At 41.6% G+C, this 15,484-nt stretch overlaps 1 protein-coding gene across 3 annotated transcripts in view; it reads left to right on the forward strand.

Annotated features, from left to right (window-relative positions):
• LOC137634815 (deoxynucleoside kinase-like) overlaps window positions 1–15,484 on the forward strand; it is a 71,403-nt gene that overhangs the window by 50,780 nt on the left and 5,139 nt on the right. For all 3 annotated transcript variants that reach the window (XM_068367366.1, XM_068367365.1, XM_068367367.1), the window contains exons 3-6: window positions 2,018–2,140; window positions 2,414–2,592; window positions 3,110–3,228; window positions 14,038–14,132. In XM_068367366.1, coding sequence (XP_068223467.1) covers window positions 2,018–2,140; window positions 2,414–2,592; window positions 3,110–3,228; window positions 14,038–14,132 — 516 coding nt within the window. The remainder of the gene's footprint in view (window positions 1–2,017; window positions 2,141–2,413; window positions 2,593–3,109; window positions 3,229–14,037; window positions 14,133–15,484) is intronic.

Raw genomic sequence — 15,484 nt, forward strand, 5'->3', positions numbered from 1 at the left:
AGGGAAGATCTGCTGCACCAGCCCCACTTTCGAAGGTTTCACGAAAACCCTCGGTGCCTTCAGCTACACGCGTGGAGGTTATCGAGCGTCTATTAAGGAAAGAAGGATACTCGCAGAAGACAGTTTCGAGGATGTCAGGGTATCTTCAGAAGTCCTCGGTCGTGATGTACCAGGCCAAGTGGGCCATGTTTGTGAAGTGGTGTGCCACACAGAATCTGAGACCTCTGGATGCATCAGTCCACAAGATTGCAGGCTTCCTGGTCCGCCTGAGAGATGACCTGGGGATCTCCATTCCAGCCATCAAGGGGTCCAAGCTGCCCTGGGGCAGGTATTTCAACTCTGAGGCATCGGCCTGGGGGCCTCTCGCCAGATTTCCATGCTCATCAGAAGTTTCGAGCAATCTTGTTCCCCTCCCGCCTCTCGGGTCCCGCAGTGGGACGTGGCCAAGGTTTTCAAGGTTTTGACAAGGCCTCCCTTCGAACCCTTCAAGGATATCCTAGATAAAGACCTCACCCTCAAGACAGTGTTCTTACTAGCTCTGGCCTCAGCCAAGCGCGTGAGTAAGCTCCACGGCTTGTCATTCGAGGTCTCGCACTCGAAAGGGTGGAAGGACTTGTCCTTTAAGTTTCTGCCTGAATTCGTGGCCAAAACACAGAACCCGGCCACTGCAGACCCAAGGTTCGAGGGGTTCTCGGTCCCGGCGATCCCTCGCTCAGACAACCCGGATGACTTGCTCCTGTGCCCAGTGAGAACAGCCAGGAAATACCTTAGCTGGACAGCCAGACTCTGGCCGGACATCAAAAGTCTGTTTGCCTCCTCAGGCTCAGTAAAGAAGGCAGTGTCAAAGAACACGATCTCCTTCTGGCTTCGGCAAGTCATCAAGAGGGCTTACAGTGAGGGGTTTGCAGTCCCAGGTACCCCGCGACCCCATGATATTAGAGGTCTTAGCACTTCTTTGGCATTTGACAGCAACATGGCAGTAGGCCAAATCATGCGACCAGGCACATGGTCCAGGCAGTTCACCTTTACGGCCTACTACCTGAGACTGTACGAGGAAGTCCCATTGGACCTGTGATTTCTGCCCTGCAACAAGTCCCATTGGACCAGTGATTTCCGCCCTGCAACAAGTTTAAAGGGTAAGCCCCGGGTAGCCCGAGGGAAGTAATGGTAAGTGACACAGGTTTCCTCCTTACTCCCCTTTCCTTGCTACCCTTTTTCCCTTTTCCTTCCCTCCTCCCATGTGAGAGATGGATGTTGTGGAAGCCCATGTCCGGATTATGCATAAAGGTGAGTTCTACAAACAGGTAGACTTTTGCGTGCTTCCCCTGACTCTCCTACCCTGTTCTTTGTGTTGTCTGGACCTAGCCTCCTATCTAGGTCCCGTGTCCTGGGATGATAGAGGTGGGTCTTCCGGCCTGTAAGTCCACCCCAGGCTCCTAAAGTGTAAGTCTCCCAAGAAAGTAGTTCGAGGTAAGTACTCCATGTTGGAACAAATAAAAAATTTTAAGTAATTTGTATTTTTCCTAACAGTACTTACCTCGAACTGCTTTCGGGTTATTGCCCACCCATCCTGCCCAGGGTGCCTTACAGGAGTTCGAAGTAGTACACATATGCTTACTGGCGACATAGACCTAGTAGCGCCCTCTCGCACGCTGACCCCGGGTAGCCTCAGGACACGTATCCATTTGCCACGGAGGGACCCGACAAGGGAAAACGGATATGGGGGAACTGCGCAAAATTCTTGGTCGGTTAGGGAGGAGATCCCAGATACTCCTAAGAAAGTAGTTTGAGGTAAGTTCTGTTAGGAAAAATACAAGTAACTTAAAATTAGTGAGTTTACGGAATAATTTGATCTGTTTATTTTATTATTCCTACTAATTAAGATGTGTAGGTTTTAAGAAACATAACTTATTATAATCTATGCACAGTAAATATGTTTAACCAAATTTCACTTGTATTATGGATTTATGTAATTTCTCAATAATAATTAGTTTGTTATTTTTACATGTATGTAAAGGCATCCTCTGCAGGCAAAAGAAAATCAAGACCATTTACTGTTTCAATTGAGGGCAACATTGGTAGTGGCAAATCAACCTTCCTTAAGCACTTTTCAGCCCTTCCTGGAGTTGCAACTTATCAAGTAAGAGACTGGATATCTAGCTTTTATTGAATACATGTACATAGTACAGGTATACCTTGACTTATGTCATTTTGAGTTAAGTCGGTTTCGAATATTCGTTGGTTATCAAAAATAATACATGGAAAAATTAAAGTCCCATTTTGAGTCATTTCCATTCTTATAAACCAAGCTCATTTTCAAGTAAAGTAATGTTAAGTGTAAAGGCATGTGTTGATTTTTTGTTTTATATTCAACAATGTTACAAAAGTATTCTGACATTTTGAAGTCTTTCAGGAACCTTTAGACTTATGGACTAATCTGAAAGGTCACAATCTTTTGGGGAAATTATATGAAGATCCACATCGATGGAGTTTCCTCTTCCAGTCTTATGTTCAACTTACCCGGTTAGATATTCACCTTCAACACTTTGATTGTCATGTCAAGTTAATTGAGAGATCTCTCCAGAATAACCGGTAATTTTTATTGTTTTATTTCAGTTTATAATGTAATTAGTATACTGTAAGGTATGTTTTGTATGGTGTTTACTCATTACACTAAATGACAGATCTCAATATAATTAAAGTCTAAAGTTAAAACTGGATGGTAATATGTTTGAGGGTATCATTGTTGAATGATTTTTATTTATACCACTGTATGATTTTTATTTGAATAAGCTATTCTTAAAGCAGAGATGCCTTATGTTTATATGGAGTGAAAAATGAAAGGAGCCTATCGTGTGTTAATGGAATATTTAAAAAAAAGTGAATAATCCCATGCATTTATTTAACCATTTAGAATAAGTTGATTTGCAATATTTCTTATCAATAGAATTTAGTGTGATAAGAAAATCATCATAAATCTATGAAAGAAAAGATGTTAATCCATTTTGTGAAGTTTTACCTCGGGTTTAATTGTATAATAATTTTTCTGTGATGTGAAATTGATTTTGTTCAATGTGGGAAGTTCGTATTTCATATATTTTCATTCCAGGTATTGTTTTGTAGAAAGTGGACATGACTGTGGTCATCTTCAAGGTGCAGAATACAGCGTACTTTGTGAATACTTTGATCTGTTAGAGTCCCAGTTGGATATTGGGGTCGATCTTATCGGTAGGTCTTGTTATGCAAGTTTTTAAGATTTCTTTTATTAAATTTTATGGAAGGAAGATAGGCAGAAAACTCCCCTTCTGTTCTGAATTTTTATTAAGGTTTATCAATGAAAATTTGGTCTTAAAACTTTGATCTTGTTCTTCATTTTTTAATCACAAAGATGACTGGATAAATATCAGGCCTTGAGTTTTCTCATAATCATCATCCTTAGTACTTTTACATAATTATTTCATAATATTCTTTATTTGTTTTCCAACCATTGTATTTAGTACAGTATCAGTTTCAAATAGTAGTGCATTTATTTGGTTGTATGAATAAATATTGTACTGGTGATATAGTCAGCATCTAGTTTTGCAAGAAATTTTGTGGATTCAGTCTATTAATTTTTATTTGTCATTAATTTTCATTGTAAGTGGTTAGCAAGATATTCCAAATACAGTAATCCTTAATAATTTATATGTATTAAATTTGTTTGTAATTTGGATTAATACTTTTGTTTTTAATGTTTTTTAACCTTTTTACCCCCAAAGGACGTACTGGTACGTTTCACAAAACTCATCCCTTTACCCCCATGGACGTACTGGTACGTCCTTGCATGAAAATACTATTTAAATTTTTATTTGCATATTTTTGTCAATTTTTTCAGAAAATTCAGGCATTTTCCAAGAGAATGAGACCAACCTGACCTCTCTATGACAAAAATTAAGGATGTTAGAGCAATTTAAAAAAAAATATACTGCTAAATGTGCTTGAAAAAAAAATAACCCTTGGGGGTTAAGGGTTGGAAATTTCCAAATACCCTGGGGGTTAAAGGGTTAAAACATTTCCGAGCCAATTTAAATCAGCAGACCAGGGCGCAACTCGTATATAAAATGGATATTTTCTATCCCATTTTCTAGGGACTCCTTCTTAGCCATGACTGTTGTCACCCATACTTGATAAAGCATATAATGTATTGCTGGGTATAGTATACAGTGCAACACAGTAAAGAAATTTTATTTTTGATATGTTATAGTTATTTTATTGTCTGCACATGAATAGAACGTAGTCTCTCTCTCTCTCTCTCTCTCTCTCTCTCTCTCTCTCTCTCTCTCTCTCTCTCTCAAGGGATTCAGCAACCCCAGATCTATGTTCAAGAGATAGAATTGATGCAGAAATAATAGCATCATCTGTATATGCAACGAGCTTGTTTTCTAGGCTAAACCACGTGTCATGTGAAGTAATGGGCTGAGAACGCTACTTTGAAGCAGGTATCGCATTCCTATACTCACTATGGTGCCCATCAACAACAATATTTTGCAATCTATTACTTAAAAATTCAATAGTGATTTTAAGACTCCCCACTCTCAACTATTTTGAGTTTGAAAACAAGGGCCTCATGACTAATACGGTCAAAGGCAGTGCTAAAAAAATATTTTTTGTTTAGTTTAAAACTTACATGATGGCTAGCTGCATGTTTCATCAATATTTTAAAACCCTAAAATGAAGAATCTAAAAAGAAGAGAAAAAAAATAATCAGATTGAAAAGGGAAAAAAATATTTTACAAAAACTTGTTAGTATGTGTATTTTAAAGAATAAGATTATTGTATTTATGCCAACAATTATTAGAAAAGTAATTTTCATTTCAATACTGTATAATTAACTTTATTACCCAAAAATTAGGGCAAAATTAAAAATAGATTACAAGTAAAAAACATGCAATATTTTGAATAAAAGATGAATGAAAGCCATTTTGTAAAGATAAGAATAGTTTTATCTATGTAAACAATTAGTATAAAAGGAAGTTTCATTTTGTAACTTACCTATGATGATGAAACACATTTTGGATACAAGACAGTTTGATGCTGTAGGCAAACAGGCTTCCGACGTCTCAAACAAGATGTGCTCGTCTTGTGATCATCGTTGGAAGGGCAGCTTTGGCACCTGACCCTTTAGGGAAGTTTGATATGCCCACAGGGGATTAGAGATCGAGTGTCTTGTTCAACCGTATCCGCCCTAACCGCATTTATTAAGTGGCTACGACAATTTCATTACCAAGTAATACTGTAACTTAAGATGAAGTGTCTTGAGTATGGCTGGTGTATCTCGAGTCGATATGGTTAGGGTGAGAACGGGTGTAAGAAATAAGTTAGCAGCTTGAGAAGATATGAATGTGTCGAGTTGGTTCGGCCATGTTAAGAGAATTGAAAATGACTGCTAAAGGTGATGAATGCAAGAGTTGATGGGAGAAGTACACAAGGAAAGCCAAGGTTTTGGGTGGATGGATGGAGTGAAGAAAGCTCTGGGTGATAGGAGGATAGATGTGAGAGAGGCAAAAGAGAGTGATAGAAATAGGAATGAATGGCGAGCAATTGTAACGCAGTTCCAGTAGGCCCTGCTGCTTCCTCCGGTCGCCTTGGATGACCGCGGAGGTAGCAGCAGTAGGGGATTCAGCGTTCTGAAGCTTCATCTGTAATGGATAACGGGGGAGGGTGGGCTGTGGCACCCTAGCAGTACCAGCAAAACTTGGTTGAGTCCCTCGTTGGGCTGGGAGTAGCGTAGAGAGGAAAGGTCCCCTTTTTTCCATTTGTTTGATGTCGGCTACCCGCCAAAATAAGGGGAAGTGCCTTGGTATATATATGTATGTAATATTTTGTAAGAGACACAGTGGCCTTCGTCTTTGTCTTATGAACATTATTGGATAGATATACAGTCAGCCCTTGATATTCGTGAATTCAGTCATTCATGATACAGAGAACTTTATGACCTATTAGGTAAAAAAATCACGTATTTATGGTGCAGAAGTCGTTACATATCTGCAACTCCTTTGCAGCAATTCATAAAGATAGGTAGGCTATCCTCAGTGCTTGGTTCTATAGCAGTGGTACTTCTTCTCTCAGAGCCTCTTTACAGTGTATTACAGACCTGTTTATTTTTACAGAGAGAAACTCCTTTCTATCTCAGCTGTGAAAGTATTGCTCGGCTGTGAGCCAAATCTTTAGTGTGAAGGTCCTGGACCTCTTGTCTTCATGGGAACTCCCAATGCTCATGAAGAGTTTTGAATAGTCCTGCCCTCCGAGAGAGCTCGGACCTCCCACGTGGAAGTCACCATGTCCTCAGCTTTCAGAAGAAGGATCCATATGAACCCTTGAGGCATTCTTTTGACAGGGATTTAATTGTTAAGACTGCTTTCTTGCTGGCTCTGGCCTCAGCTAAATGAGTAGGCAAAACTTATGGCTTGTCACATACTGTTTCTTATACCGAGGGTTGGAGGAAAGTTTCGTTTTCCTGAGTTCCTATCAATGACTTGAACCTGTACATGCGCATCCCCAGAAGACCATTTCCTTCTCACTCCTGGAGAACACCAACAATCTGGATGAGTTACTTCTTTGCCCTATAAGGGCACTAAAGAGCTATCTGAAGCATACTTCAGTTGACAGCTCTAAAACCTGTTCTTTTCAATATTAAACTTACCCGATGATCATGTAGCTGTCAACTCTGTTGCCCGACAGAAATCTACGGTCGGGATACGCCAGCGATCGCTATACAGGTGGGGGTGTACACAACAGCGCCATCTGTGGTCAGGTACTCCAGTACTTCTTGTCAACAAGACCTCAATTTTTCCTCTGTCGTGCCACCGGCAAGACCTACTTGGATACGCTGTTGATTCTGGAGTTATTGTTCACGATTTGGTGATGTATTTGCTCTAGAGTTTAGCCTTCGCTATTCAGGAAGCTTTATCATTAGCTTAGCAAGCTTTTGGAATTAATTTGATTTAATTATGGTGACGAAGAGAGTATGGACTCTCTTTCACTTTTAAATGGCCGACCCTTCCCTTAGACGGAAGTGTTGGTGTCGAAGAGAGTATAGACTCTCTTTCTTAATTTTGCTTAACAAAGTTATAGATTTATTTTATATCTCTCCGCCTTTTATAGGCCTCTTCGATTAACTTCCTTTTATTATTAACTTATAAAAATTAATTTTTATGTTTGTTTATATGCGACCTTTCCTAATAGTAGGCGGTCATTACTTGGAACCGAAGTTAATTAACATTGAGCCCGTCATATCGTTTTTCCTGTTAAGATTTTATGCTATTTTAATTTTAATGTTTTTGACAGATTTTCTTTGATAGTCTCGTACTGTTTTCAAAGTTGAACTAACGTTTTGTTTTGTCTCCGCAGTTGTTGACGTTCAGAACGTTCAACTTGCGCTCTATCGTTACGATAGAGAGAGAGTATTCACGGTTTCACGTTGCAGTAAGAGTAAACCGATTCTAGCGTTTTGTTCATTCTTTCTTAGCTTAAATGGTTTTAATTCTAATAAAGGAACTTTTTATTTGGGAAATCTTTCAGTGTTTTTCCTTTAACAAATAATATGTTTTAACGATATATATAATTGGGCTCTTCCCTCAGGTTCTAAGTCAAGAGAGAGAGAGAGAGAGAGATAGAGACGGAGGGAGAGAGAGGAGGATAAACGTTTCGTTCAAGCGGGTAACGTTGTTATCGTTTTTGCTCTTCTCCCTAGTCTCTTTAGGGGAAGAAGGTAAAACGTTTCTAGAGTTTTATTCTTGTTCCCAGGCTTTATGCGGTGAGAGATTTTAAACGTAGTTTATTTGATCTAGTGTTTAGTCTCTTTTCCAGCCACTGAATTCTTTATCTTTCATTATGTTTTTCTGTTACATTGTAATACTGTTTTCGCAATTACTAACTTTTAATGAAGGATAGGATTGCGTGTTTCAGGTACAAACCACTTAAAGTTTCGAGTTCAGTGAAATAAGTACAAACAGAAAATCAAAAGTGATAAAGTGATAAGCGCAAAGTGTTACAGTGTTGCGTTCGAGGGTTCGTCTGTTCGTGCCAGTTGTTCGCCTAGTCTGGGACCTCTTACAAGCTCCCAAGCCCAGGGGAGAAGTAACGTCGAAGGACTTATGGGTTCATCAGGCCTTGATCGACGAACAGACGTTTCCCTCTGTGGTTTCGGGTGTATCCACTCACGTTGCCGACGTGATCACCCCACCCACACAAAGACGAGAGAGCCCATTTATTCCTCGTCTGCGGAAGAGGTTTCTCGCAGAAACCATGGACCAAATCTTGCAGCTTTTAAGTGCAAGTCGGTCCCTTCCGCGCAAGTCCAACGGCCTAGGTGTAGCCACTGGGTCAGTTCGGACTTGCTGCAGTACGACAACTGCACACCTCCCAGAGAGGCAAGTTGGTACCGCAACAGGCAGTAACTCCGTCTGTTGCCGCACCAGCTGTTTTAGACCCTCAGTCACAACGGACAGTAGCTCCGTTTGTTGTTGTCTTTCACAGACCCTAGTGGTCCATGCTGCAGAATATACAGTCTCAGCTTGCTCCTTCATACAGGAGTATCATGCTGGAAGGTTGACAATGCAGCCTGTTAACCTACAACCCGCCGAGGTTGTGCGCTCAGCAGATACTGCGGCTGCCTGCTCCCACCCTCCACCTGTGAGAGCTCCACCTCCGATGCGCAGTCCACCCTGCCAGACGCATGTTCTTGCTGCGCCTCCTGCTTTCATGCGTGAGCTGCCGCATCGGGAGTTGCCGGGTTCCAGCACTATGAGGAGCCTCATGCTATGCGGCAACCTCCTCAACCCATGAGGCAGGAGCCTCATGCTATGCGGCATCCTCCTCAACCCATGAGGCAGGAGCCTCATGCTATGCGGCAACCTCCTCAACCCATGAGGCAGGAGCCTCATGCTATGCGGCATCCTCCTCAACCCATGCGGCATGAGCCTCATCCCATGCAGCATGAGCCTCATCCCATGCAGCATGAGCCTCATACCATGCAGCATGAGCCTCATCCCTTGCAGCATGAGCCTCATCCCATGCAGCATAAGCCGCATGCCATGCAACATGCTCTGCATACCTTACAGCATGCTCTACATACAGCATGCTCTGCATACCTTACAGCATGCTCTGCATACCTTACAGCATGCTCTGCATTCCTTACAGCATGCTCTGCATACCTTACAACATGCTCTGCATTCCTTACAGCATGCTCTGCATTCCTTACACCATGCTCTGCATACCTTACAGCATGCTCTGCATACCTTACCGCATGCTCCTCAATCACACATCTTTGGTTGTTGCCAACTCACAAGACTGTCAAGCAGTTTCATAACGTTGCCTTCTGGTCTGCTGCTTTTGCACCAGTGAAACCCTCACTGAGAGAACTTAGCTTTTCTCGGATATGGTTCCTGTAGATGAGAAAGTGCTATTCTCCCTCCTTCTGATATTCCCTTGAGGACTCTGTCATTTGGAGAGGAGCCTTAAGCTGCTTAGCCTCCTATGGACTTTTATTTAAGCATAACATGCTTCCAGGGAGGGTAATAGTTCCGCTTCAGTCGCTAACCCTGTCTGTTGCCACACCTGCTCCCATAGACCTTGAGCTTTGTTGCAAGACATGCAGTCCAAGCTTAGTCCTTGTTAGAGGATTTTTGTTTACGGAGTCAGTGTGTCACTGGGAAGACGTTCAACAACCAGCAGAGGTGACTTGTTGTGACGCAGTGCGGCAACCTCAGCAACCCGATAAGGAGTTGTCTGTACTACCCAGACAGTCTAGACAGTTTCGGGTTGTCGCTGTACTTCCTCGCTTCCCCATGGTTGACAGTTCACAGACTGTGCAGCAGTACCATGATTTTGTGTCCGGCTCCGTCAGACGACTGGCTTTTAAGAGCTCCCACAAGTCGTCGCTGTCTGGAGAATCTCAGATGGACTATGGATCTGACCAAGGAACTGGGCCTCCTGGTCAATTTAGAGGAGTCCCAGCTCGTCCCATCCCAGACCATTGTCTACCTGGGTATGGAGCTTCAGAGTCGAGCTTTTCGGGCTTTTCCGTCGGCCCCAAGGATCTACCAAGCCCTAGAATGCATCCAGAGCATGCTGAGAAGGAACCGATGCTCAGTCAGGTAGTGGATGAGTCTAACAGGGACACTTTCATCGCTGGCCCTGTTCATCGAGTTAGGGAGACTCCACCTCCGCCCCCTTCAGTATCATCTAGCTGCTCACTGGATAAAGGACATGACGCTAGAGACGGTCTCAGTTCCTGTTTCCAAAGAGATGAGGTCTACTCTAACGTGGTGAAAGAACAGCTTTCTTCTCAAGGAGGGTCTACCTTTGGCTGTTCAGAAACCCGACCGCCGTCTCTTCTCGGACGCATCAGACACGGGCTGGGGTGCGACTTTGGACGGACAGGAATGCTCGGGAACATGGAATCAGGAGCAAAGGACACTTCACATCAATTGCAAGGAGCTGTTGGCGGTTCATCTGGCCTTGATAAACTTCAAGTCCCTCCAGCTTAACAAGGTGGTGGAGGTGGACTCCGACAACACCACAGCCTTGGCTTACATCTCCAAGCAGGGAGGGACTCATTCGTGGAAGTTGTTCTAGATCGCAAGGGACCTCCTCATCTGGTCAAAAGATCGAAAGCTCACGCTGGTAACGAGGTTCATTCAGGGCGATATGAATGTCATGGCAGATCGCCTCAGCCGGAAGGGTCAGGTCATCCCCACAGAGTGGACCCTTCACAAGAATGTTTGCAGCAGACTTTGGGCCCTGTGGGGTCAGCCAACCATAGATCTGTTCGCTACCTCGATAACCTAGAGGCTCCCGTTGTATTGTTCTCCGTGGATGCTTTTCTGCTGGATTGGTCCCATCTCGACCTGTATGCATTCCCGCCGTTCAAGATTGTCAACAGGGTACTTCAGAAGTTCGCCTCTCGCAAAGGGACACGGCTGACGTTGGTTGCTCCCCTCTGGCCCGCGAGAGAATGGTTCATAGAGGTACTGCAATGGCTGGTCGACATTCCCAGGACTCTTCCTCTAGGAGTGGACCTTCTACGTCAACCTCACGTAAAGAAGGTACACCCAAACCTCCACGCTCTTCGTCTGACTGCCTTCAGACTATCGAAAGACTCTCAAGAGCTAGAGGCTTTTCGAAGGAGGCAGCCAGAGCGATTGCCAGAGCAAGGAGGACATCCACTCTCAGAGTCTATCAGTCTAAATGGGAAGTCTTCCGAAGCTGGTACAAGGCCAATGCAGTTTCCTCAACCAGTACCACTGTAACCCAGATTGCTGACTTCCTGTTACATCTAAGGAACGTAAGATCCCTTTCAGCTCCTACGATCAAGGGTTACAGAAGTATGTTGGCAGCGGTTTTCCGCCACAGAGGCTTGGATCTTTCCACCAACAAAGATCTACAGGACCTCCTTAGGTCTTTTGAGACCTCAAAGGAACGTCGGTTATCCACTCCAGGCTGGAATCTAGACGTGGTCCTAAGGTTCCTTATGTCATCAAGATTTGAACCTCTCCAATCAGCCTCTTTTAAGGACCTCACATTAAAAACTCTTTTCCTCGTGTGCTTGGCAACAGCTAAAAGAGTAAATGAGATCCACGCCTTCAGCAGGAACATAGTTTTCACATCTGAAACGGCTACATGTTCCTTGCAGCTCGGTTTTTTGCTAAAACGAGCTTCCTTCACGTCCTTGGCCTAAGTCGTTCGAGATCCCAAGCCTGTCCAACTTGGTGGGGAACGAACTGGAGAGAGTACTTTGCCCAGTTAGAGCTCTTAGGTACTATCTAAAAAGGTCATAACCTTTACGAGGACAATCAGAAGCCTTTTGGTGTGCTATCAAGAAGCCTTCTCTTCCATGTCTAAGAACTCAGTTTCTTACTAAATCAGGCTTCTGATTAGGGAAGCACATTCTCATCTGAAGGAAGAAGACCTTGCTTTGCTGAAGGTAAGGACACATGAAGTGAGAGCTGTGGCTACTTCAGTGGCCTTCAAACAGAACCGTTCTCTGCAGAGTGTTATGGATGCAACCTATTGGAGAAGCAAGTCAGTGTTCGCATCATTCTATCTCAAAGATGTCCAGTCTCTTTACGAGAACTGCTACACCCTGGGACCATTCGTAGCAACGAATGCAGTAGTAGGTGGGGGCTCAGCCACTACATTCCCATAATCCCATAACCTTTTTAACCTTTCTCTTGAATACTTTTTATGGGTTGTAGGGTCGGCTAAGAAGCCTTCCACATCCTTGTTGATTTGGCGGGTGGTCAATTCTTTCTTGAGAAGCGCCGAGGTTAAAGGTTGTGATGAGGTCCTTTAGTATGGGTTGCAGCCCTTTATACTTTAGCCACCTAAGAGTCGTTCAGCATCCTAAGAGGACCGCTACGCTCAGTAAGGAAGACGTACTTATTAAAGGCAGAGTAATGGTTCAAGTCGACTTCCTTACCAGGTACTTATTTGTTTTTTATTGTTATTTTGAATAACTAATAAAAATGAAATACGGGATACTTAGCTTCTTTGTTAACATGTATACTGGTCTCCACCCACCACCCTGGGTGTGAATCAGCTACATGATCATCGGGTAAGTTTAATATTGAAAAATGTTATTTTTATTACTAAAATAAATTTTTGAATATACTTACCCGATGATCATGATTTAAATGACCCGCCCTTCCTCCCCATAGAGAACCAGTGGACCGAGGAGAAAATTGAGGTCTTGTTGACAAGAAGTACTGGAGTACCTGACCACAGATGGCGCTGTTGTGTACACCCCCACCTGTATAGCGATCGCTGGCGTATCCCGACCGTAGATTTCTGTCGGGCAACAGAGTTGACAGCTACATGATCATCGGGTAAGTATATTCAAAAATTTATTTTAGTAATAAAAATAACATATTGCTACAAGGAGGTGTAGGTGGAAACATTATTATCAATTTAATATTAACACCATTTTCTATCTATAAAGCACAATAAATGAGCACAAGGACAGTTGGCATAGGAACCAGTAGTGCCTAACCATGTTCATACTCACGAAGTCGGGGAATAGGAGCTACATGAGGCTTTAAGAAAACTTGTCAGTAGAGGAAGTGTCTTGAGGCTCCAAGTGCCAGACAACCTTTACAGCCCACTACCTAAGGGAATGTACCCACAAATCTTTAGACACATTTTTCCAAGGACTATACAGAGGAGGGAGGATTGTGAATGTAAATGCATCACTTTGAATGTGTACGTTGAGACGTTATATTCTAGTAGGGATATTAGTTCCTCCAGTGACCATCTGTCTAACAGTAGATGCCTAATCTATCAGCTAAAAACTTATGATCTATGGGTTTTTATCTGTGTAGGAACAAATCACAGATTTTAAAAATAATTTGTGTTTTTCATTATAATATACACCAGAGTCCTTTAACCTAACTTCCCATCTCATCCACCCTACAATTCTTAGAAGGTAACTACCAATACCACATAATAAATTTTAATAGCCAAGTTTCCAGCTTACCTGACATCATACTTCCATTTTAGAACTCGAGTTTCTATAGCTAGAAAAAAATAGTTTTAAAATTTGCCATATTTAGACTACTGTATTTGTTCTCCAGTGTAATAATCACAATTATGGATGACTTGTATGACACCTGTTAAGGCCTTGGTATAATAAACGGAGGTAATGAAAAGGCATTTGCATACAATACACTGTTTTGCCCATACTGTACTTTCCTCCATATAATATTTTCTCTCACTTTCACTACTGATTCATATAACAGCTGCACTGTGATTCATGAGGAGTTGAATGTATGTCTGTAAAAGTCTTAAGCCTCTTCATTTTTATAATTAAAGTACTGTATTGCTCTTTCTTTTATGTATTTTTATGTTAATGCATTTTTTTTCACTTCCCTATTGCTCTATTTTTCAGCTTCCTAATTATTCACAAGTGTTTTTTTAGAATTTTATTTTGCTTTCTTGTATGTTATATCATTTACATATTTTACTGAAACATTTTTGAATAACTCCATCTTTTCTCAACAGTATATCTGAAAACTACTCCTGAGATAGTTCATGACCGGATGCTGAAAAGAGGCAGATCTGAAGAAGCAGGAGTTCCTTTGGAGTATCTAAAACAGGTAATTTTTCATATTGTATTATTGGACCTACTGTATTAGATTTTGATTTTTTTTAAATTTGTGTTTAAACCTATTTCACTTACAGTTAGCAAAGTAAATCCATATTGTTATCATTAGTGTTGTTATATTTGGCTCTCAATCATCATTATCATTGAATGTGAAATTTAGGTCACATTGTATATATGTGATAATTTCTGTATTATTTGTCCCTTCACAAATACAAACCTTTGTCCTTTAACAAGATTATGATTTAGCAAAGTTGGAACTCTGTTGTTTAAATTTATAACAAAGTGCACAGTATGTAGTAACTATTGGGAGGTAGATAAGTCCCGCTCACACACAATTACATGAACAGTTACTTTGACTTTAGCTGCAGAGCAGTACTAATGTCCTTTGTGTCTCTGGAGTTAGCAAAGTTATAGGAAAAACTTGATGTCATGTCCTATTCTGTAATGGGAAAAATTATCAAGGTTACCAATACAGTTGGTATGCAGATACAGTTTTAATTCAATTTTATGACCTTTTGTGACCAATATGGGTGTGCCTCACTCTGTTGAATCCACTATGGTTTGGTCTGGTCTTGGTAACAAAGAACTAAGAGTTCATCCATTTTTTGTGTATCAGTTTTATTGTAGATTTGCCCAATTTCAAAATCTCTGCAAAGTTATTCAACATCCATGGAGAACCAGCTCTCGGCTCACAGTCCCATTTCATTTTGAGCTAATCAGGACTAATTGGTTTATTCTTCAGAATCTTTTTGTCAGGGTTGATTTTACCAGGTGTTTTTTTTTCTAGTCAAATCTGGTCATCCATGCAATTTGTCCAGATCTGAGAAAAAAATAAAAAGGATTGGGGTACCGGTATTGGCTGTATCTCAAAATGGTCCGTAGATCCTTAATTCTAGGAACAATATTTAATTGAAGTGATCCCAATTCAGATATCACTGGTTCTTATGGCTAAGCATTTGAAAATGAACCTTATTCTAATGGCTCATAAAGCATTTGCTTGTCTTTTGATCTATTTTTTAATGTTAAGAGATGGTTGGGGGTGCCAAGATCGTTAGTATTAACTATGTTTATGTTAAGCAACTACATTGTCAGAAACTTGTTATTGGCTGCTTCAAAGGAACTTAGCAGCCTTACTTGTTATAATTCAGAGCAAGAAAAATCAGTAGGCCTACTGAAAATCAAATCTTTCCTGCCAAGGACAAGGCCAATTTTAGAACTATTCTGAACCTCAAATCATTTCGGAAAAGAGAATTATTAAGAACTTATTGAAATAATCAGCAAATCGATAGGCTTACTTTAATGTTGGAGGGGAATTTGATGAGTTTGTGTGTCTGCGTGTATATA

Source organism: Palaemon carinicauda, chromosome 45 (genome assembly GCF_036898095.1).
Source record: "Palaemon carinicauda isolate YSFRI2023 chromosome 45, ASM3689809v2, whole genome shotgun sequence".
NCBI lineage: Eukaryota > Metazoa > Arthropoda > Malacostraca > Decapoda > Palaemonidae > Palaemon > Palaemon carinicauda.